We start from the raw sequence: 24,140 nt of genomic DNA on the forward strand, positions 1-24,140 counted from the left end.
AAAAAAAACTAAAACTTAAACTAAATATGCCCTATGAGTTTAGGGGAGCAGCTGCGAAAATATGATTTGAATAAAGAATTGCGCTTAATTACCATATTATTTGTTTACCCGTACACCACGTTATTTGTTAAGACTTCATTAATACAATTAACAGCGTTTTGTGTTTGTTATTAAAATTATGAAACTTAAGTTGAGCTAAATAGAGGTACATAAATTAATTGGACATTGGGTTTGATATGCCGTGTATGCTGTGTTGTGTTGTGTGTGTGCCTGTGTATGTGTGTGGGTGTGTGTGCATAGTGTGTTTATAGAAAACATAAACTATTTAACTATAACTAAAATTCGCTGTTTAGTTAAACAGCAACTGTTGACTTTAGCATAAGTTTAGCGCAAACTTTTAAGTATTGTTTTTGTTTTTTGCCATTTGTGTTAAAGTCACGGCTAGCCACGTTTATACAGATACAATATACTAGTTGCCTAAATATACATGTATATATATATATATATATATATTATATATATATAAATATAACTAACAATTGTTTGACCAAAAGTTTGTCCCTTGTTGAAATTGGAGTTATCGTTAATGTTGTTACTGTTTTGTTTTTTTTTTGGTAGTTCCCAGCTTAAGTCTACTAAAAAGTTTGCTTTTCTTTACAATTCTGGACTTTTGAGTTGTAGTATTGAAGTTTTTCTTTTTGTTTTATACACATATATATATGGCTAATTATTACACTCTTTAATGCTTGTCGTAATGTTGTTGTTTGTTGTTGTCATTTTTGTTTTTGTTAATAATTCATTAAGCTTGGTGGTGGTCTTCGTTCACAGTACAGAGAATTCCGAGTTGTTGTTGTTGTTGTTGTGTATATGTTGTGTTTTGTTGTCTGTGTGTGTGTGTTAATCAGCAACTTTTTTCTTGTTTTGATATACTAAAAAACCTTTGGTTGTCTGCATTTTTTTTTTGTCTTCACATTTTTTAAACTTTGTTTTTGTTTTGTATTGTGTAAAAATATAATTTATTCTATTACAAAAGTTCATCGTAAATGTGTGTTGTTGTTTTGCGGTTGTTTTCAGCTGTTGTTGTTTTTTTGACTTTCGTTTTGTTCCCTTTAGTTTGTTTCGCTACGCTTGTTTTTATTTTAAAATTTTTTGTTTTTTTTTCTTTCTTTTTTTGAGAATTCTCTTTCACATTTGTTGCGCCTGCTTGTGCTTAAACATTCGATTCCCTTTTTCTCTAATCCCTACGATTTTGGCGTGTGGGTATTGGTGTTTGTGTGTGTGTATTGTTTGTGTGTATTTTGGGCCTAAAAGCTAATGCAAATGTGCTCCATAAGAGCTGTTCTGGCTTTCTTTATAACTTAAACATAAACATCATTTTAAACTTATTTTCTAATGATTCCGACTCGGCTTTCGTAAACGCTTTGTTTTTTTTTTCTGAGTTGGCTGCTTATTCGAATTCATTTTCGAAATTTAAGTGTTTTGTTGTTGTTGTTGTTGTTGCTGTGTGGATGTGTGTTTGTTAATTTGTTTGTTTTTTATTTTGGTGTCGCTTTCTATACTTTTTAGGCAAAGTACATGACCTTTTTGGTATCGGCATGAACCGTTATAGCGCGTGCCATGGCTCCGGGCGTGCGATCCTCGGAGGAGCCGCTCTGATGCGATCCCTCGCCGGAATCGTGCTCCTTTTCGACCAGATGGTATCTGTTGGGCAAAGAAATGTCAGTAATTCAGTAATCAACAGTTATATAGACTTGTTCATGCTATGCAACTAAGACTTTCTGAACTTTTTTCATTTATTAAAGTCTGGGAACACAAACTTGATTTTAGGCTAGTTAAGTTGGCTGCGCCTATTGAGTTTTACCTCTTCTAAGACAATCTGGCAACTCCAAATATGCGTTTAGACTAGCTAAGTTAGCTGCGCTTGTATTTTTTGTATTCTTATGCGCGACCATAACCTCACTACAAATTTTGAAAATCGCATAGAACGCCGCTAGTTTTATAAAACTATAATCACCTGCCTAGTTAGCATAGCCTAAACGTAGTCTATAATAAATATAAGTGTTACATACCTGGCACGGAAGGCAACCAAATGCGCATAGTAGGCCGGCGCTGGGATGCTGACAGAGCGCGTGCAGCGCACATAGGTGTGGCACAGTTGATAGGTGAGGCATTGCAGCTCATCGGAATCAAAGTGATTATCATCCCAGAGCACATGATAGTGGGAGGGGCGACTGGTGCCCTGAATGCCCTGATGGCTGCACAAGTAGAAATCAAACTCTGTGGGATGTGTGATGCCAACGTCGACGGTGGTGCCGGCGGGTATGTTGCCTGATTTGCCGCTCTGCTCCCTCTTCTCGGCGCAGAAGAGTCGCGTATGATGTCGCTTCTGTACGACAATAAATGTAATGCCCGGTCTGTACTCCGGCTCCAATTTGATGCATGCCTCGCGTATGGCGGTCAGCTCGTGCTGCAGCACATGGGGGAATTGACCCTCGGAGACGCCGTCGCGATAGAGTATGATGCGATGCGGCTTATAGCCACCGGTGGATTTGTAGAACATGATAAGCAGTTCGCGCACCATGCTGCTTAGCTCCTGAATTATCTCCTGGCGATGCTGCTGAACGCGCACCGTGGCCGCATAACGCGATGGATGCGCATCCATCGAGCCAACAACAGCGGCTATAGATGGCTTCTTGTTGTCACCAGCCGGCGGATGGGTGACATCGGCGCCCAGGAAAATGACGGGCTCATTAAAGACCTTGGGTCGAATCGAGGGCACCAAAATAGAGTTAATTCCGCCCAGCTTTACATTGATCTTGAGGCACAGATTGGAGAGCGTTTGTGGCGATGTCTTGTTCACATTCTTGGCCTGCACACACTGCGTGGCCATGCCCAGCACCGTGTCGCCCACACGCTTCACCTCAGCATAGACAGGCGTTTTGCCCGGCAGCACGACAACGACAAGCTGCAGTCCAGGGAAGGTTATCTTCAGATAACGAAACATGGGCTCCACCTGATCCGGTCCAGTAGCATACTTGCAGAAGCAAGGCTGCCCAATGATGGGCATTCCAGCATCATTGGAGATCTTTTGCAGTTGCAGTGTAAAGTTACGCAACGCATCCTCGCGCACTGTGCGCTGTGGCGCAAAGCAGGCAATTGCCCAAATGCGTATCTCGACGCCCGTGAAGAACTGCTTGCCACGCATATCCCAAACGCCCTGATTGGGCGACGCCAGGCTGACCTTGTTCTGTGGCGGTAACAGCTGCTGTCCGGTAATGCCCGACGATACACGTCCCCCATATTGTAGCTTTGGTGGCGGCAACACTCGGCCGCGCACCTCCATCATGGAATTGGAGATGGTCAGACCGAACTCCTGGACATACGAGTCATTGTTGAAGTCGGCACGTTTGACCAGATTGTTAATCTCGCGTTCGCGATCTGGCGCCGAGCGAGCGGTGGCCTTGATCATTGTTGATGTCTGCATATCGGTGAGCTTCTTGATGCAACGCTGGCCGGCCACAATGTTGCACACTTCGAGCGGGAGATAGGTGTGCTTGTGCTCCTGACCCACCTGCAGGCAGGGCAAATGCGGATAGCGCAGCTTCATGCGATACTTATCCAAAAAGTACTTGGCCACGGTGCACTCCACAGTCTGCCCGTTTTCTAGCTGCAGCGGGAAGCTAATCAAAAAAGAAAAGATAAATTGGGATCAGTTAATGTAACCATTCAATTGTAGCCAGTCTTCAAGTGATGTCTTTTTATTCTCTAATCTGTAAATAGTTGACGCAAATCTCTTCCAGAGATCGCGCCCAAAAAGGACACCCAATCTCGTTAGATGTACATGCATCTTTGAAACCATGCCATGGATTTATAAAATATGGAAATCATCCGGGTTTTCTGCCACATGACCTGTTATGACTCCTGTCGTCAACTGAATTCTGTTTTCGTTGATGTAGAAATCCGAAGGTAGACAGGGTCTGTTAGCACTAATCCGAGTTATTACTGTCTACTGGCCTATTAACACCTATTAGGCAAAACTTCTGCAAATGCTACGCTCAACGTACGACCAGAATACGTTTTCTTAGGTTTATAAACTTATATCAGGTTTCTACCAGAACAGCTCCTAGGGGGAAATAGCCCACTCACCTAACCTGAGCTAGGATTTGATTGCAATTTCGTTGCTTTCACTTACGATTGCATTTGAGCTGGTCGGCGTGTAACGTTGCAGACGCGATATTTGCGACGCATTTGGCCACAGTGTGTAATCTCAATCTTGAGTCCCTTGATCTCCTTGGTGAATTTGACGCGCTGCGAGTCGGTGAGCGGTTTGCGCTGCTCATTAATGTCGCGTATGTCGAGGACCTCGCACATAAAATCAATAACCGGTTGTGCCTTGTAGAAGGCAGTAGCCGAAACTGTAAGGCAAGGATTTAGTTTAGAATTGAATTCAAATAAGTTGCAGTTAGTTCGCCTACTCACCATCAATGTTGAGCATCATTTTCCACTGCGATGGCCGTACGCTCTGATGGAAACCAAACCAGACTTCACGACCGCCACCCAGAGGATGATAATAGCCATCGGGTGAGCTAAAGAAACTGCGTCCCACGGGCGTGTACGTCATGCTGGGCAAATGACGCATGACCACATCGAGTGCCAATATGGCATCATAGGGTATTTGGCGAGTACGCCCCTCCAGCGCCTCCTCCAGATTAAAGAGCGACACCTGCGCCTGCCACTTGATCGTCACACGGAAGATGCGATCCTTGCCCTCGCCGGGCAGCGTCACCTCCAGCTCCAGACGCTCATTGCCAATGGGCAGTGGATCGCGCGTATACAAATTATTGCGTCCATCAAACACGGGCTTGAGCACCCCAAAGATCTTGCTATACGCATGCACCATGGTCTCAATGATCTCGCGATTCACCTTGCGCGGACACTTGTCCGGCTGGATATTGATGTCGTAATGGTGCACAAAGCCGCGCGGCATTGTCACCTGAAAGTGATTCGCACGGAGCACAATCGGTCTGCCCTCCCGGCCGAGATTCGGTCGACGCGGGCACGTGAATACCGGCATATCCGGCTGCGCAGTGGGCGATGCCGCTGCAGCGGCAATGGCTGCCGATACGCTAGCCGTGGAGCCAAGAGCAGAGGCAACCTGAGCAGCGGCTGCAGCAGCTGCACCACCAACGGTGGCACCGCCGGCAGCAACATTCTGAGCACTCGGACTGGTCACAGCGGTGGGATTTACCGATGAACCGGGCGCTGGTGGTGCTGTAAGTGTGTGTCAGAAATCGGGATTAGACTACAAACGAAAATTTCCAGATAAAGGAATAGATAAAACGCAAGTAAATTAACGACTATGCGACGCATTAGCAACTAGATAATTGTACTAAGTAACAAACTAGAACAAATTTCTTCGGTTGCCGAAAACTGGGTACCCTTACAGACGTATGTAGACTTTAATAATGTGATCTGAAAAACGCATTGTTGCTATACCCAGCTGATTAATTTAATGAGAGCTATATAATATAGAGCTCCGATCTTGAACATATTTCTGTTTAATAATATTCATAATTGGCGAGTGGTGAAGATATTTTTAGAATAGAAATAAATGTGTCTTAAACGGTCCTCTCTACGAGAACCATATGATATATTAATCCGACTTTGGATGGTTTATTGCTGGAGTCTTGGAAACAAAGTGAGTCTTGCTTTGTGATTTTTATTTAAATTTTCAAATGATAACTCAATTTTCGATCGGTAGCTTTTTGATATAATATTGTGATCCGAATCCATGTAAAAATTTGTTAAAACAGACGGACTTAAGAATATATATATTATATCAAGATTATAAATGCAAAATGCATTTTATGAGAAAACCCGCTGGAAGGGTATTAAAAATAATGGTTACGAGCAACGCTGGCATGCAGATAGTTGCACTACACGAGAAAACCAAAAGTACAAAAGTTATACAAGTAACGGTATATGCAACGTAACGCGCTGTGTAGAGATTTTTGGTGTGTCGAGTTTAAATACAACTGTGCATTTAGTTTGCATTCAATCAAACGGAAAAATCATAAATAAACATTACATGAAACGAAAAATGTTAGTTAAAATTTTGCACATTACTATGAAAAATTAGTGTGTAGACTTTTTTTATAGGGTTAGTAAGGTGTAGATATTTTTATGTTAGTTCAAATTTTGTTTTTGTTTTCCTCAAACATTAAACTAAAGAACATAAAAAGTTTTTGTTTTCAATTTAAGATTTTTTGTTTAGTTTTAGTAGTTTTAGTAATTTGGTTTTGTTGGAGAGAAATTTACATGTGAGCGTGTCGAAGCTAGTCTGCGCCTGAGAGGGGCTCTGAGGCCGCGTGGGCGAGGGGGTGGTCCACTGTGACTCTATAAAAAGAAAATTTAATCAAAATCAAAATTGTCAAAAATTAAAGAAACGAAAATAAAAAAAAAAATTAAATTAAATGGCCAATCATGTTTGATTCAATGAAATAAATGTAATGAGAAAAAAAGAAGAAAGAAAGAGAAGGTGATAAAGAAATATATTGAATATTATATAGAGTGCGATTAATATTTTAGTTACAGCTTCTCCCAGCTTCATCATCCATTTATCATTTCATTATCATTATAATAATCAAGTGTTTATCTGCCACATTAGAGTGTGTACATGTGTGTGCAGTTATATTACGCCTGCATCTTCCCAAGAGAACTGAAAATAATATATTGTTGTGCTACTCCATTGAAAAGCTCGTCTGCAAATTCTAATAAAAACATTGAACCCTTTTAATTTCAAAACTATCGACAGGCAAATTTACGAAAGTCTCCCATCTCCATTCTACGCCCGACATCTGCGCTCCTCGTGTCTAATACGCAAAAAAAAAACTACAACAAAACTGCGACGCAACTGGTGCGACGCTTTAAAATTCCGCTTTGAAGAAGCAATCGAACGACGAACTTAAGGATGAACAAATACTCCACTTGAGCCCCAACATAAAGCTCAACTATTACGTTGCGGTCGTTGACCCAATTTATGTGCACATGTTTGACACAACTGCCTGTTCCTGTATCTCTCCCGCTCTAGCGCTCTCAATTGATGCGCCCAAGTCTACATAGTCTACAGTCTATTGTGTTCTTCCTCTTATGCTCTTAGTTATATGCATTTGCTTATTGGAGCTTTGAGCGCTATTGCACTTAACAGTTACTCAACTGTCTCGAGTGCCTCGCCCTCGGCCATTTACGCATTCATTCATTCTCAATTTTATGATATTGTGGAGAATTGTGTTTGCAAAGTCAGCCGACGACGAGTGTGTGTCTGTGTGTGCGTTTGCAAAAGTAGAACATCAAAGAGCTTCATTATGGGCATTGGGGGGTTTTCGGGTGTATGTTTGTGTGTGTGTGTGTAACATGTGGCAGATTTGTAGACTGTTTTTTTCAATTGCAATCGCCACTTACGTTGTCCAACTGGATACATTTTGCACTAGTATTTGTTTAAGAAATGTAAGAATGTATACAAAGGTTTTCTGGTTTTTTTTTTGCTTTTTCGTGTATGTGTTTTAAATGTAATTGATTGTTCTTGTAGTTGGTTTTTTTTTTGTTGCTTTTCGTTCCTACTAATTATTATATTTTGTTTTTTTTTTTTGATTTCAGCCTTTTGCTTATCACACTTTAAAGTAGTTTTATTCGTTTGGTTGATTTTCGCATTAATTTTATTGTTGCGGGCGTATTTTGTGTTGTAGTAAAAATTGGAATTTTCGAACAGGACACACGCTTGCAAATGCGTTGAATTTGTTGTCGAGTCTTCTTTAATTATATTACTACTATTATTGATAATTTTTAATATTATTTTTATTGTGGTTGTTATTATTGTAGTATTGGAAAAGAACACAAATGTAGGCACAGCTTTCGTTTTATGTATTTGTTTGTATGTATATGTACATATACAAATACATTTGCATGTATGTATTTCTAATGCTCTTATATTTTTGTTTTTGTGTTTTTGTCATACAACTAAGAACAAATTATTCTTTATGCTTCTTTATCTTGCTTTGGCTGTGTGAGTGCGCGTGTGGGTGTTTTGTGTGCGTATGAATGTGTATGAAAATTGCTGGTGTGCTGGGTGCTCCGCTGGACAAACGACGAAGGCGACGGCGACGGTGGCGCTTCTACAGCAAGAAAATGCTTTTGTATGCGTTTTAGATTGGGCAGCAAAAATGTGTGCACACGTATATTTGTTATTTTTCGAGACGTCGTTTTTGTGCACCCGAACACGTATGCGCTGCCAAAACTATGCACAGACGTTAGCCAGACTATTGATTTTTAATTTTTAACAACTTTTGTTAGCTTTTCACGTCGCGCATTATGCAAAATATGCAATTTTCATCAGTTTTTCACACTTGGACGTCCCGCAGCAAACACAAAATTTTTACTCGCGACGTGTGTGAGTGAGACGCATACTGTACGCTAACCACACTTAAATGAGGGCAAAGCACTTTGGCTGGGGGTTGGTGCGTGTGACTGAGATGACAGTATGTTGCTGCTGCGGGAGCGTGTGAGCGTGACGCATTTGTGCATCTAAATCAAAGCGTCAGTATTATATTTGTAAGTTGTGGATTATTTTTGCTATTATATTGCCTTTAAACGTATTTTTCTATTAATCTACGGCGTATGCAAGTCTAATGTTAACTCAAATTGGGTCTGTTATACTCAAATTGACAGTAGAAGTGTTGGCAAAGGTTGGTTTAAGTATTGAATAGTGATTGTACTGCAGTGTGGCCATATTTAAGGAAGTCTGTATATCAGTCTGGCAGCGCTATTTATCGGCATCGCTGGGTGTTGTTATAAAACCAATTGCAAATTGTTTTACTTAATTTGCATTTAAAATGTCGGTGCCATTTAGCGGCACATTAAGCCGCTCGGGCGGCATTGTCTCGGCCATAGGCAAACAGCTGAAGAGCGTTAATCTTAAAGGTGTCAAACGCATTACAGTGCAGTTCGATCCGTTTGCGGAAAATGTAAAAGCCACACGGTTAGTATGTTATGTAGGAGGAAGGGATGAGGGGTGTTATTGGGAGGTGGGTTGATAAGGCAGCAATAGGGTTGGAAAAGCGCTTTCCCAGCGCCCCAGTTTATCGATTATGAAACATGCGCATTGCGACGCATATGGTAAAGATTTTCACGAAACAAAAGTGCGTTGTCGAAAAATGTAAAAATAAAAAACATTATTGAAAAAGTGCATAAAAATATTACACGTAAAAATTGATACGAAAATAAATGATGTCCTACTGTGTAGCAGTAGTTCGGCTTGCACTTACCATAAACCTTGCCCATGATGCCCACCGTAGAGTTCAGCTGCAGTGCAGTGCCCAAATCGGGTGAAAATGTCAACGGCAGCGTATGGAGCTGAGCTGGCCCGCCGGCCAGCTCCCGCTCCGTTGACATTTTAGTCGGTGTCGGCGTCAGCTTGAGGCGTTGCTTCTATTGCCACTGACAGAGACAGCTGGGACCACATGTAAAAAATAATGGAATATTAGTGTATAGAGTGCTCAAATCTCTAATATTATCTAGTATACAAGAGTTGTCGCTAAAGAACAGTAACAACAATAATTAACTTATGTTCAATTTAGGTAGCACCTTTCTTGGAAATGGATTTCTTTGGACTTACTCTCACAAAGCAGTCATATATTAGCTAATTATATAAATCAATTCTCTCTCTCTGGCTCTTCACAGCGAATTTCTCTTCCTGCTCTCCACGCCAAAAGTGTCCCAGACGAATCCCAATTGCGTTGTCAAGCCGGACATTGTCTGCGATCGTTCGCCAGCGTTGATTAAATTTGCGCTAATCGACTCGGCGCAAGGTAGTGTATTAAGCAAACCTAAATCACCCACTGTTCCAATAACAAATTTGCCCAACTCTTGCAGAAAAATCCAAAGTCAAGGAGATTCGCTTCAATAGTGAAAATCTGAATACCCTGGAACTGCTGCAGCTGTGCAACAAGCACGTGTCCTCATTAGCCCCGCCCGAGGAAGTTGCCAACAAGGTGCTAACGAAGGCGGAGAAACAGAAATTGGGCGGCGGTGGCAAAAAGGTGATCAAAAAGAAGTAGATAACACGTGATAAGCGACTCCCACTCGCTGCCTGTCATCATGGTGCGGAAACACAAGGGCACCCTGGCCGTCATTGAGCAGATCTATCAGGACATACCCGCTTTCACCGATATCTTTACGGAGGAGAGCTTCTACACGTTCGCCTTCTGTTTTGTCTGTGCCACCGTTCTGGTGGCATTTATACTATCGCGCTTTATCACCATCAAGCCTGTAGATTTCTGAACCAGCATTAAAAACTTAAGCTTTAACATGTAAAACACTCCACTCCATTGTCTTTTCTCTGCACGACTGCCCCAAAAGGGCAGAGGCGATGGGGCCCGGCGATTCGGGTACTTGGCTGTGCCTGTCGCCTGCTGAAAAACCAGTTTTGGGCACAGCATTTCATACGCTTGCAGCGGGCATTGGAAGTTTGTCAGGAAATGTGTGACAGCCGATAAAGTATATACATTTTTGATATAACTGGCATACTGTCTTTCTGTTTCTTAGTTTATGATCTGCTTTCTTCTAAAGGCTAGCTTGATGGTTGAAGGCCATTATATCATAAAAAACCTTGAAACATCGGATATATGGAAGCCATGCAAATTACCAATTTTGAATGTTTTTATGCTCCCGATATGTTATCAAATTCGTACTATTTACGGACACCTTTATCTATCATTGACATAGCAACAAATATAGAAGAAATATCGATCTTTAAAATATACACAATTATTTTTGTTTGTTTTTATTGTATACCCCTGCCCAATAGTAATGATAAATATTGTACTCTTGATCTTTTGGCAACATCTTATACACATTGAATTAGTCTAACATATTCTTCCAGAAAGCTTATATTACAAAAGGTTCTTTAATGTGTAAAAAAGATCTAAATTCAAGAAACTAGAATTTGTCATTCTTTTGTGCACAATACCATATTTAAACTTAAGGATTTCTATAGCTTGATTTCTATTGGGTTCTCTAGAACTCTACGCTTCAAAATTGTAGGTTGAGGGCAAAATCTAGAAAAGCCCGATTTATAATTATAATTTGTGAAATTCAATTTGTTATATGAAGGATTCCAACATTATGCCAGGTCTGTAAGGGTATCTAGAGTTCGCCATCTGAAGATAGCGGTTTCTTATTTTTGTTTGCAACTTTTGCTTTGGCAAACCGGAAAATCATCTGCTTTGGCTGGAGTCAGCCGAAAAAAAGCTGTGTCTTAGGCTGGGGCGGCGTGGTGGGAGGGGGGGACTCCAGAGACACAGCCTTATAATTGCATTGATTGCGTCTGCCCAGGGAGGAGGTGTGTGGGGGCAAGGCACAGGGCACAGCTATATAATTGCAACGACTGCCACACGTAATTGGAAACGCATATAATTGTTGGGCTCGCAGCAAGGAGGTCATGCTGGAACTTGAACTGGTCACACTGGCAATATGAAGCTTTTCGATAAATGCCTTAAATACATACACATACATATGTAATAAATAGTGTGGCAGTGCCTAAGGGTTAAACAGGTGTTTGCCTTGCGATAAATAGAGCAGAGCCAAGCAAGAAGACGCAACACGAAGAAAAACACAAAATTTCACTTTCGTTTTGCTGTTTGCCTTTTCTTTTTCCCACACTCACACATACACCGATATGGAGAGAGGGAGGAAGGAATAGCGGTGTGAGTGGCTAACTGAAAATTCAAGCGCCCGCCGCCCCCCTCCAAAAATGCAGTTGCCGCTCGCGAATGCAAAATACAAAGCTTCGAGTTGAACTTTTTAAAATGGCGGGCGAAATGTGTGTGTGTGTGAGTGTGTGTGCGACGAGTGCAAAAGCAATGCATATCGATTCAAATTGCTGCAGATAAAAACAACAAACTGTTGAGATGCAGTCTGTAAATTTGGTGAAAGCTGTTACAGCGCACACTTTTGTAACGGTTAAAGCATACATGTATACCCATGTATAGTTGTGTGTGTGTTTGTGTGCAGCTTTGATAACTTGTGTTTTATATACATACATATATATGTATGTAGACAATGTCGTCATTCAAGTTCAATGTCAGACTAGAAGCTGAAAAAGCTTCTCACTTCGTTTTCATGTGTGCTTCAATATTATTTGCCAAAATAATGCGTGGGTTTAGCCACGTCGGCCATATTGAAAATTGTCTTGCCTCACACCCCTACCATTTCCACGTTGCCATCATCAAATTGAAGTTTGAGGCTGTTTGCATAACCCAACGAAATAGCGCCAGACTAGTGGTTGGGGCTGCCAGTGAAAGTGTCCATAGAGCAAGTGGCAACCCCATTCATGTACAGTTAAATGCAATAGATACCTATACAGGCGCACTTTTGGCAATGTGTGTCCTTCAATCAATTTTATTGGAATACAAAACATATTCAAGAACACACACACTTACATCCATTACAGCACTTGCACATGCCTGTGCGGCAATAGCTTAAACGAAGAAATTGCCCGTGTGACCTTTCTACCAAAACATAAACACAGGCTTCCTCTCTGAACACAGATGGTTGTCTCGCTCGCACAGCGCCCGCTCTTGCAAATTGACATAGCATATGCTCAGGCGCCATTACAGCATAATGCACATACATATACATGCAGTACATATAATTGTATGCTTTTATATGCATGTGTGTGTCTGTGTGTGTTGTTATGGCTCCAAAAAAAAAACTTCCTTGAGCAACTTTTGGATAAAATGGCGCGCGAGCTGCAGTCGCGTGGGCGTGCAGAAATTTCTGCAGCTGTTCTGGAACATGCAAGCGAAGTCGAGGCTCTTGGCGTTGCCACCCCCCACCCACGAAGCAAAACCAAACACACACAAACACATACACTAACAGATCCCATGTTTGCGCTCACCTTATCGCACAATTGCAGCTGATGCGGCGCTTTATGGATTTGCCTATCAGCGACAAGTCGTTCGCGGTTGTTCAATTTGTTGTTTTATCGTTGTTGGCGTTTTTTTTCGATTTCCTGTTGCTGTTGGTGTTCGTTGAGTGATTTTTCCAAAATTGTTACACATTAAAAAAGAGTTTTGATTATTTGCGCTCCGTTTGGGTTGTGAACTTCACTAACGGCCGTCGGCTGTTGCTATTTGTATAACTGTTATTTCTTTTAATTGCCCCGTTTTATTTGTTGTTGCTGTCTCGATTGTACAATTTTTAACTCGATTATTTCAAAGCTTATTGCTGAAAATTGTTGCCATTGCCATTGCCGCAACGCAATTTCTTTTGCTGCTGCTGTTTTTGTTGTTGGTGTTGCCAGATCGTTACCGGGATAAAGTAACTTTTACTCTCCGCAGTTTGACGGCTCTATCTCTCTCTCACGCACACACACACTCACTCACACTATGGCAACAAACTTGCGAATTTCTTTTCATTTATTTTTTGTTGTTTATTTGTCTTAACAACAATTTTGTAGCTGCTGACGTTTTTTATACACTTTTTTTTGCAAGCTTTTATGTGCATATGCATGTGTGCGTGTGTGTGCGAGCGAGGCAACGATTTTGTGTGTGCGAAACGACAACGACGGTCGCTCGTTTCTGCTTACCAACACCAGCGCAGCTGGCTAACCGCTCTGCCGCTGCTGCTAATTGTTGTTATTTCTTTTTTTCTTCTCTTGTTTTTTCTTTTTGTATTTGTTATTGCGGCGACGCGCTAACTTTTATGCCATACAGTTGAGGAAAAAGCTTTTCTCAACAATGCGGCGCGCAGTCATGCATTGAAAAAAAAAACACATCGTACACACACGTATTGAAATACATACACACATATGCGTGTGGCAGCAGCAGTAGCAGCAGCAGCAGCTTGCTGCAAAATGAAAGCAGCAACAAAAACAACAACTTACGACGCAAAACAGCAACAGAATTTCCCTGTTTTATTTATTTTCGAAATGCCCCCCGTCCGACACACACATGCCCGCTCAGGAAATTACACAGTTAATCGAACGCGTTTAGCCTTTGGCTATGGCCGATTATTGTTTTGTGTTATTTTCGAGATCAAAATACGAAATCAAAATCAAGCGACTTAGCGAACGCGCGGTTTGCCCGTTTGAAGTTGAATAAATACACATATCTGCTCCAAGTATTCGCAAACCATGCACTCTTCATTGTGTTTGTGTGTATCTGTGTGTGCTTGCCGAGAGCGGCGGCGCGTGAGCGAAACCAACAGCAGAGTAAGAGAGAGAGAGAGAGACCAGAACAGTGCGTACAATTTGTATGCGTATGTGCGACAAAATCATAACATTCGCGAGTCAAGGGCAACTTTCATGTAACGGTTGTTTCTAGCAACAGCCTGACAGCACTTGTCGCTTTAATGTACATACAGTAAACGCTCTATTAAAGGACAGCTTGCTTGAACGACAATCCTTTTAGCTCGACTATTCATTGTAGCCTTAATTTGCACTTATAATTCAATTGGACTAACAAAATAGAACATTAATAAATTCATTTTTATGTTTTCTAAAATTATTGTTATTTCTTGAAGCGGACATCCACTGTACTTATGCAGTATAGTGTATATTAACAGACCACATTTAAGGTTCCCATCTATATATTTTAATCGGACAAGTAGTATTAAGAAAAGCGTATATGTACAGTGAGGGCTCAACCGATGGACGGACTTGCGAGGTAACTTTTGAGCGGACAACTTCTTATGTGTAACCATGACTGTTCGCTCATAAGGGATTTCACTGTACTTACTCTTCTAAGGGACATCTCTCTCGGACGGACAACTCTTAACCTTACTTTAGCAACAAATGACAGTTTTCACTGTACTTACACAGACATATTTGAGCAGCATTAATACATACATACCAACATTTGCATGGCCAATTTATTTTTGAATCGAAAACTTGGATAAATGTGCAAAAGTAATAATATGATGGGCTGTTTCGAACGCGTTCATTAAATTGGGATTAATTAATATTTGGGATTATATGCTGGGCTATATAAAACATGCGCGCGCTATTTCTGCTTCTCATCCGGTTTATCTGCAGCTGCGGCGCTCTCCTCTTTGGCGGGCTCCGCATCGGTTTTCTTGTCGGCCACGGGGGTGTCCTTGGCGACGGGGGCGGCGGCGATGGGGGTAACTTCATCGCCCGCCATAGTAGCGCCCGCCGGCAGACTTTTCTCCAGGGCACGGACAAACTCCTCGAGATTGCCCGAATAGGCGGCAGCGACTGCCTCATGGGACAGCTCGAATTGCTTGACCACCGGACCAAGCTGGGCCGATTGGAGGGCATTGGAGAATTGGGCAAGGGCCTGCTGGAATTGGGGCGAACTGATGTGATCCTTGATCTGTTGCTTGCGATCCTCATCGGCATCTTCCGATTCCGGCAAGTGCACAATTAATGATTTGACGCGCTCCGGATCCGCAATTAGCTGATTAATCGCCTCAGCGCCAGACAGCGCCGTCGACAGGTCGATATTCAGTGAACGACCTGCGCCATGTTCAGGGGAGAGATTGGATAAATAGGCTTGGAATGGATTCGCATATGCTCCACTTGTTGCTGCTGTTGTCGCATTTGTCGTTTTCTTACCGGAGGCATCCGCATCAACGGCCAAACTTGCGCCGCCGGCCGCATCGCTCTGCAAACTGGTGACGCCGCCGCCGGCGCTGCTGCTGCTCCGACTGTTGCCCGACTTGTTCGGCTTGCTGGGCGCGGACGCTGTGCGTGGCACGCTCACATTTTCCGGCGTTTGCAATGCGGCGCTGCCAGCACTGCCGCTGCCGCCGCTTGAAGCGGCTGTGTTGCGGGACGAGGGCGTGCGCGAACTGTGAACAGACAAGGAATACACGGATTAGAATTGGGCGCAAGTCTTGGCGTGACGCGTCACATGTCAGCTTAACAATTACATTTAAGAATTTATTCGGATTTGGTTACGATTTTACTCACTTCATTTGTCCCAGCAACGAGCTGAGGCCGCCCATTTGGCCGACGCCGCCGAACAGCTGCATCAGCTGCTGCTGCGACATATTGTTCAGCATGTACTGAAGGTCGGTGCCCTCGCTGCCGCTGCCGCCGCCACCGCGCTGGTGCGCCGAGGGGGGATTGTTGAGCAGCTCGTTGATGCGACGGCAGTGCTCGTCGTCTTTGTCCGTCTTGGGCTCCTGCATCCAGAAGAACATGCGACGCGAGCTGGACTTGAATTTAAGCACATAAATGCGTCCCGATTTGCACTGATCTACGCGCGTGTACTCAAAATCATCGGGGAATACAATTAGATCATCTTCGACCTTGCCGCTGGTGCGATCTTTCCAGCAGAAGTGCATTAGTCCATCATCACTCTGGGTCATATAGACGAGACCCTTGCGTGTATCCGGATGCACCATTTTGCCAACCATGTTCATGCGACCCGCACGGAACTCTACAAGGTTGGAGCTGTTGGAACTGCCCAAACCGCTTTGTCTGCCAAACATGATGCGGGCGCTTCTCGAGAGCTGCAATTTTGTTTAAAGTTAAGACAGGATCTCTGGCAATTCGTACCACACGCACTTACTGGATATATAATGTGTTAAATAAATACAATTTGGTAATTCTTCAAATAAAAATCGCCTACTCTGCGGATGACGAGCAATTTTTGACACCTTGAGCTAGTGATGAGACGTAATTCGATAACAAACGTTTTAGTGCTTCCAATAAATATGATGTGTTTACATTTACATTTTCTGCTTTGAACAGCTCTTTTGAGCATAACATTTTTTATTGTGCAGTCGAGGCTGCCACTCTGGTATAATTGGTACATTTTTTATTTAATATAAAGCTGAATCCTTCTCAATTTTACAGCTATACTTAAACAATTTTTGTAATGCAACTACATTTATTAATTAGTATCTATTAATATGTAATATTTATTAATGAATTATTTATATCTATAATGGTACATTTAATTTACTCAATTGGCAACCTGCTGACAGTGTGGCAAGCTTACTTGGAAGTGCCAGTATGACCATATATGAAAAAGAAACTCATACATATATTTAAGATTTCTTGGCAACAACAATTCGCTGATGGATTTATTTTAAACCGAAAACAGTTCGAGTGAGGTGCTCAGGCAAAAGCTAATAGCTAATAATTAAACAAAAGGAAAAAGTACTAATTTAATTCAATTTTAAAGCAGTAGTTGATTCAAACGTTATTGTTAGAACGCAATAAGTTGCAAAGTGTTGTCATTCAGTTCAAGTGGTAAGTATTAAATTAATTTCCGCATAATCACAGCTAAACACAACGCATTTTCATGTCCGCATTGAAATACTTAACTGTTTATTAGTTAAATCAATGTACGTCATATATTTTAATGTTTTGTCGCCATTGTCTGTGGTTTCCCCTCTCTGCCTCTGTCTGGCATGTTCCAGCAGCATCGCTTTTTTTTCTATTCTATTCCCCTATCTATGTATCTCTTATTTACTTGTCCCTTTGGCGTCTTGTTTATTGCGCTCGCCGCCATTTCTTGCTGCTGCTGTTTCTGCGCATTTTGTTTTCAGCTGTTGCTTCACTCTTTGCTGTGGCCTATTTTTCTGTTTGTCTTATCAATCCGCTTTTTTCTTTTTTTCCATACTCTATTTTATTTATATGCAAGTGTGTGTCTGCTGATTCACCTTGCCAATGAGTTGCAAAACCTGTTTTAACCCTCGCACTTGGCGCAATTATTGTGATATTGCTGTAACAAATACGTTAATCAATACCCTATAAAACTAACAGCAGCCACAAGAGCAAAGCGTAGAGGCAAAAAAAAAACAAACACAAGGCGAATGTCCGATAAGATAACGACAAAAAAGTTTCGAATTCGAAAATGAGCAAAAACTAAACTGTGCATTCGCATTGATTGCACTCAAATTTTTCGGTATTTGTTTTTTTTTTGTTTATCTGCTTTGTTGGCATATCCGCCCACTAGCATCGCATCTGTTCATTTGTCATGTATGTGGCTCATGTTATCTACATAAATCGCTAACGCTGCAAATTTAACATTGCGACGCTTTGTTATTTACTGTTGTTGTTTTTGCTGCTGATGAAATTCAGCTTTGGCTACAACTTTTTGTTGTTTGTTTATACAAAAGCTGAGAAGCTTGTTTGTGCTTTCTGTGTGTGGGCCAAAAAGAGATATGGACGAAATCGTTACTTTGTAGTTACAAATTATACGTACTTATAAATCAATTTTTTTAATTTTTTTATATCCATTTTTTTTATATTTGTTTTTGTTCAAACAAGCGTAAATAATAAATAGCAATAAAAATGATTTTATTTTGCATTTTTATAAATTATTTAATAAACAATATTGTAATGATTTGTGGGCGTTCACTACGAAAGTTCGAAATAGAAATAGTTAATTTTTTTTTACATAAGTCACGAAATTATGTTAACTTTCAGTTACGTTATTTAGCAATCACAGTGACTTTGTCACAGGTACGCTGTTTGAGCTCATCTCTAGGCCGAATGTTAAAAGCTAATCACGTGACGAGCAGTCGTTAAGCTCAAACTGATTAAAGTATAGCTTAATTATTATTTTGTATGTTATTTTCAATTGTTTAATTGTTTATCTGCTTGTAATTCTAGCTAAAATGCGCATTTTATTCGCTCTATTGGCCCTGGTGGCTGTGGCGCAGGCGGTTTCCTATGCCGATGTTATCAAGGAGGAGTGGCAGACCTTCAAGGTGAGTAATACGGGAGAGATGGAACAAAAGAAAGGGGGGGGACGACTCGAATTCCGGACCAACTGTTTTGTGGCAGGTGTCAAATGCAGGTTGCATGATTAATGCCTTTGTTAACTTAGTTGTTGAATGCAATTGTTCCGGGCTTTTGATGCATTTCTGGCCGCTGAGTCATGGGGCCGGACAGACCAAAAATTGTTCTTGTTGTTATTGTTGTTGTTGTTGCAAGCTACATATGTTGCAGCTAAGCTGATTAAAAGCCAGTCACATGCCGGCTCACATGACAGCGGCTCGATGCCATCTATCTAGAATTCTGTCACATGAGTTGCTGATAGAGGCGACGCGTCGGGTTTGTTGTACCGTTATGCGGCACAGCCTCATTGATAAGCCCGCGTTCCAGCTTGTGTCAGGCGGCCGCGTTCACAGATAAGCAATTCGCATACAATTTCTAAAGCGCTTAACTCTAAACAATTTCCCTATTCTGAATCATTGGGATTTGTTTACTTCTTTTTCCTGCATAATTAATTTGTAATTATTGCTGTTTAAATTGTGCCCATTTAGCCAATTCTTTGGTTCTTTGTCTTTGCCTGCGCTAGTTTACGGCGTAGAGCGATTTGAACTCTCTATTTACCAGCTTATCAGTTATTGTTTGCAATATATACGAGGTTCGACTCTTATCGGGTCGGGTATGGAACGCTTGAAAGGTTTCCAGCTTTGTCTAGACTAAATAGACTAGCCGACACTGGACTAGTTGCAAATTGCATTTAAATAGTATATGCATTTGTAATGCGTCTTATTTAAATCTAACGTTTAAATATCCAGCGCTCAAAAATTCAAAGAAAGCTTGTTCATGATTACCTTTTTTTTTAAATTAAAATTTGAATTGCCGATATGTATACATTATTTATATATCTGCTAAATTTAAAAAAGAGCCGCATTGAGATCTTTTATCAATTTTAAATTTGTAACAGTCTAATATTACTACGAGCTTCGCAAAGTGTTGCCTACTTTTGCGCACTACAAAAATTTGCTGCGCACTAAAAAAAGAGTAGCATAAGCGACAGGCGCATTCGAAATTCATTTCTTTGCACACGGCGCTGATTGGTCAGCGCTATCGATAAACAAATTGCAATCTGTTTACATTTTGGGCCGGGGGTTTAATGTTCACTAAACATATGCAAATTTTTTGTAAGCAAATTGTGTTTATTGAGTTTTGCACATTCCGATCGAAGTGGAACACACAAAACGAACGCTAGGCAAGATGACCTCTGATCCGAATGTATTGCGATAAGCGTGTGAAAGGCGGCCCCCCTCAAACACTGTCAATCAAAATTGTTTTCTTTTTTTTTTCATTCAATGAACATCATCTCAATTTATGCGCAAATGGCAAAAAAAAAAAACAATAATAAAGTTGAACAGCGTCAGAATTCTCTGAAATGGCGTGTGACTTGCTGTGGGGCTTATCGCTTGGGTTAATGTTTGTTTTTGCTATGCTGTTGTGAAACGAAAAGCTCGCGCGCCATTTTTTTGTTTTTAAGTTTAGCAAACTGCACGAAAATAGGAGGCGAAATGGAATTAACAAGTGGGCGATTACTCTTGCGCTTTGTGTGCGTGTTTGTGGATACTGACATGCTATAACCGGTTCACATTTTGCATATACATACATACTTATGTACATGTGTACATATGCATGCACACATCCTAATAAATCATTGCTCTTATACGAAAGCGATTAAAAATAAACCGGTTCGTTTTTATGCGGAACGGTTTCGATTCCTGCATGCATACATAAATACATATGTACAAGTACACAAATAGCATTTGATATACACAATTCGTGTATATGTATGTGTGTGTTCTTTTTTTGGTGCTGCCATGTGTGTGCACGTCGCGCGCCGAACCAAACGGGCAGACTGCTACTTTTGATATTACCCACCCGACGTTCAAAGCAAACAGACGCAACACTGGCTGCGAGTGGCTAGAGAACCAACAAGAAAGAGCGAGCGCGCGCGCGCCAAAATCAAAACTTGAGAGAGCAAGAGAGAGAGAGAAAGATTGTGAGGAAACCGTAAGACATTAAAGGAAAGCACGCGCGTCATTCAGAAAAACGTGTTAAAGCTAGCAAGAAACAACTAATAAGAAAACGGCTTAATCAAGCAAAATTATATAAAACACATAAAAAAAGAAATGGCCAGCTCCCCAAGTGATTTGAATGTCATTGTCGACGTTGTGGTGCCCGTTGTGTTCATAATTGCATTATGTGTTATCAACTGTTTTGTGCTGCGATACATACTGCGTAAACGGCGCGAATATGCAAATTTGGCAGAGCAAAATGCGGCAAACGCATGTGCTGCATACGATGAACCCACAACTTCAGCGGCCGCAGTAGCAGTGCCCGCTGCTGCGGCATCCGCAGCAGCTGATGACAGCTGCTCCATTGAAATGGAGCGACTGTAGCGGCAGCCAAACTGAACTCGGCGCCAGTGTTGCCTTAGCGTTTAATTTAATTTTAGTACAAAAATAGTCTTAACGGATACTCAGCGTCATGTGGGCCATTTGCTGTATTAACAGAAATAATATTGACAAATTAAAAAGATAAAAACAAAAACAAAACGAAGTGCAAGCCAAACAAAAACTAGCAGCAATAAATTGAATAATAAAAAAAAAAAACAACTATTCAGTCAACGAATCAATAAAAAAGCCGTACATTCAGACTTACGTCTACATTTATATTTGTACCTTTAAGCATGTGCATTTAATTACGGTTCCTACGTTTTGTTTATTAACTTTTTACTAAGCCAGGGCGACGCCTTTTTTTAAAATGTGTAAATTTTTTAAATAAACGAGCAAAAAATTAATTTCCAAATGCGAAAAATCAATAAAGTTCGGGGCGGGTTTTCTTCTTCTTCTACCCCCTGGCACTGCAAGCGCTACAAGTTGCTGAGGCAGCTAAATTATAGCAATTAAATCAATTATATGCAAGAACGAGAACCGCAAAACACTCGAAATGACAGTGCGCCTATCGGAGCAAGTCATCCAACAACAAGAACAACATTATTATCATCAGTAGAGCATCCATCATCATTATCGTCAGCACCATCATCATCATTATAGTCATGACCATCCGGTCAGGGCGTCAATTGCTGCTTTATCTGTTGTAATTAGACTTTATGTGGGTTGGTGCCTGTTTGACCAGTTTGTTTGACTGCACTTAGTGAATTTTTACTGTACCAACTTAATGTTCGTTATTTTATTGATACCCTGTAACTATGGAAAATTATTGCAAATCTTAGGGTATATTGCAGTCATGCAAATGTGTGTAATACACAGAAGAACATATCACGTTTGGCAATCAACATATATACGCCCTTAAAATTGAACATGATTGGCATTTAGATGGGATATTTAACACCTGCAATTTTCATAACGATCAGTTTATAAACATGGAAGTTATTTGAGAATGAGTTTCTGGGTTAAGGGTAAGAAGAATCGATATAGATATATATGACTATGAATGTATTTTGGTTACAGGGTATTTCCTCGTCAGGTTCGTTCGACCAGCTTACTCTGTTACCTGTTTTTTTTTTACTATCCTGGACAGCATTTTTTACAACTTTTACCCAAATTGTTAACAGGCTCGTAAACATGTTTATGGCTAGTTTTATGGGCCTACTGGGTTTTGGCAAGTTTTAGCTGTGTGCCACCTTTTTTGTTTCTGGGCCCCGATAAGAGGTGTCACAGCTTATCTCATTTGATGCTTAAGAGCAATAAATTTAAATGTAAATTCGAATCCGAATCCGAATCGATTTGCTTTGCTTTGAGCGCAAACATTAGGTAAATCTGAACTTCGCCCGCCCCTGAACTGGGCTGGGCTGGGCGTGTGCATTCGCTGGCGTAGCCGTGGAGCTATCTAATCGCTGCCCGTGGAGAGTAGGTACAATGCTAATAACAAGTCCTGATAACACAGTCGAAACACATTCCCTGATAAGCACAAGTTGTTGTGAGTGGCATATACACTTACATATGTATATAAATATTTATACACACACTCTCTCCAATTGCAGCTGGAGCATCGCAAGAACTATCTGGATGATACCGAGGAGCGTTTCCGACTGAAGATCTTCAATGAGAACAAACACAAGATTGCCAAGCACAATCAGCGCTATGCCTCCGGCGAAGTTAGCTTCAAGATGGCCGTCAACAAATATGCGGATATGCTGCATCATGAGTTCCATACGACAATGAATGGCTTCAACTACACGCTGCACAAGCAGCTGCGGTGAGTATCCCCCCCTCATTCAATCCATAAAACACCAGTTCTTATATTGAATCTTCTATCCTTACAGTGCATCTGATCCCAGCTTTGTGGGCGTTACGTTCATCTCGCCGGAGCATGTCAAGTTGCCCAAGTCTGTGGATTGGCGTAGCAAGGGCGCTGTTACCGAGATCAAGGACCAGGGACATTGCGGCAGCTGTTGGGCCTTCTCTAGCACTGGCGCCCTGGAGGGTCAGCATTTCCGTAAGTCAGGCACTTTGATCTCGCTCTCCGAGCAGAATCTGGTCGATTGCTCCACCAAGTACGGCAACAATGGCTGCAACGGTGGCCTGATGGACAATGCCTTCCGTTATATTAAGGATAATGGTGGTATCGATACAGAGAAATCGTATCCATATGAGGGCATTGATGATTCCTGCCATTTCAACAAGGCCACCATTGGCGCCACGGATCGCGGCTCTGTTGATATTCCCCAGGGCGATGAGAAAAAGATGGCTGAGGCTGTGGCCACCATTGGACCTGTTTCGGTTGCGATTGATGCCTCTCACGAGTCCTTCCAGTTCTACTCCGAGGGCGTCTACAATGAGCCAGAGTGTAATCCACAAAATTTGGATCATGGTGTGCTCGTCGTGGGCTACGGCACCGATGAAAGTGGCCAGGATTATTGGCTGGTCAAGAACTCGTGGGGCACCACCTGGGGCGACAAGGGCTTCATCAAGATGTCGCGCAATGTAGACAATCAGTGCGGCATTGCCTCAGCCTCCAGCTATCCACTGGTCTAGAACAACATATATGCACCACCGCTCAACCTCATTTATTTAATCACACAGAGAGGGACCTCTATATTCCAATGCGAGCATCTCAAAAGTAAACTTATAATTTAATGGGCATATGTTACGATCTGTAAAACTAATCATCGCATTCTTTATATGATTTGCCATTAAAAGTTAATACAAATTAGGCATATTACAATGTTGATGTTTTGTACAAAATAAAAAAAATATTTTTAAAATTAATGGATTCGTTTTATTATGAGTATCAGCATACAAAATAATCCGGCAGCATTAACGAGGCAGTGTATTCAAGAAAATTATATAGAAGGCATCCTAAAAAAAACATTACA

At 41.4% G+C, this 24,140-nt stretch overlaps 5 protein-coding genes across 11 annotated transcripts; 3 read left to right on the top strand and 2 right to left on the bottom strand.

The window, feature by feature from the left end:
* Positions 1-562: 562 nt before the first annotated feature.
* Positions 563-13,239, bottom strand: AGO1 (protein argonaute-2). 2 transcript variants are annotated; one of them, XM_064682210.1, is made up of 7 exons: positions 12,953-13,239; positions 9,321-9,505; positions 6,319-6,396; positions 4,480-5,271; positions 4,193-4,415; positions 2,070-3,680; positions 563-1,701 (listed from the first exon to the last, which is right to left on the bottom strand). In XM_064682210.1, exons 2-7 carry the CDS (start codon positions 9,445-9,447, stop codon positions 1,563-1,565), a joined length of 2,970 nt encoding a protein of 989 aa, XP_064538280.1. In that variant the 5' UTR covers positions 9,448-9,505; positions 12,953-13,239; the 3' UTR covers positions 563-1,562. The 2 variants fall into 2 exon arrangements, with proteins under 2 accessions (XP_064538280.1, XP_064538281.1); XM_064682211.1 differs by lacking the exons at positions 9,321-9,505; positions 12,953-13,239 and adding an exon at positions 7,462-8,030.
* mRpL53 (mitochondrial ribosomal protein L53) lies at positions 8,053-10,112 on the top strand. 4 transcript variants are annotated; one of them, XM_064682226.1, is made up of 3 exons: positions 8,053-8,192; positions 9,736-9,863; positions 9,928-10,112. In XM_064682226.1, exons 1-3 carry the CDS (start codon positions 8,098-8,100, stop codon positions 10,110-10,112), a joined length of 408 nt encoding a protein of 135 aa, XP_064538296.1. In that variant the 5' UTR covers positions 8,053-8,097. The 4 variants fall into 4 exon arrangements, with proteins under 4 accessions (XP_064538296.1, XP_064538295.1, XP_064538297.1 ...); XM_064682225.1 differs by lacking the exon at positions 8,053-8,192 and adding an exon at positions 8,810-9,034; XM_064682227.1 differs by lacking the exon at positions 8,053-8,192 and adding an exon at positions 9,129-9,211.
* Positions 10,153-10,370, top strand: LOC135428289 (uncharacterized). Its single transcript, XM_064682230.1, has one exon. It carries the CDS (start codon positions 10,153-10,155, stop codon positions 10,333-10,335), a length of 183 nt encoding a protein of 60 aa, XP_064538300.1. The 3' UTR covers positions 10,336-10,370.
* Positions 13,240-14,891: 1,652 nt separating the features above from the next.
* Rpn13 (regulatory particle non-ATPase 13) lies at positions 14,892-16,719 on the bottom strand. Of its 3 annotated transcripts, XM_064682220.1 has the most exons (4): positions 16,593-16,715; positions 15,989-16,533; positions 15,632-15,867; positions 14,892-15,532 (listed from the first exon to the last, which is right to left on the bottom strand). In XM_064682220.1, exons 2-4 carry the CDS (start codon positions 16,510-16,512, stop codon positions 15,057-15,059), a joined length of 1,236 nt encoding a protein of 411 aa, XP_064538290.1. In that variant the 5' UTR covers positions 16,513-16,533; positions 16,593-16,715; the 3' UTR covers positions 14,892-15,056. The 3 variants fall into 3 exon arrangements, with proteins under 3 accessions (XP_064538290.1, XP_064538288.1, XP_064538289.1); XM_064682218.1 differs by having other exon boundaries at positions 14,892-15,867; positions 16,593-16,719; XM_064682219.1 differs by having other exon boundaries at positions 14,892-15,867; positions 16,589-16,607.
* A 381-nt stretch (positions 16,720-17,100) lies between these two features.
* Cp1 (cathepsin L) lies at positions 17,101-24,033 on the top strand. The gene is made up of 4 exons (XM_064682221.1): positions 17,101-17,278; positions 18,647-18,744; positions 22,806-23,020; positions 23,088-24,033. The coding sequence occupies exons 2-4, from the start codon at positions 18,652-18,654 to the stop codon at positions 23,797-23,799; spliced, it is 1,020 nt and encodes a 339-aa protein (XP_064538291.1). The 5' UTR covers positions 17,101-17,278; positions 18,647-18,651; the 3' UTR covers positions 23,800-24,033.
* Positions 24,034-24,140: the final 107 nt, after the last annotated feature.

This window comes from Drosophila montana, unplaced genomic scaffold (genome assembly GCF_035044405.1).
Source record: "Drosophila montana isolate Dmon_TW-CO22-7 unplaced genomic scaffold, ASM3504440v1 contig_2438_1, whole genome shotgun sequence".
NCBI classification, from domain to species: Eukaryota; Metazoa; Arthropoda; class Insecta; order Diptera; family Drosophilidae; genus Drosophila; species Drosophila montana.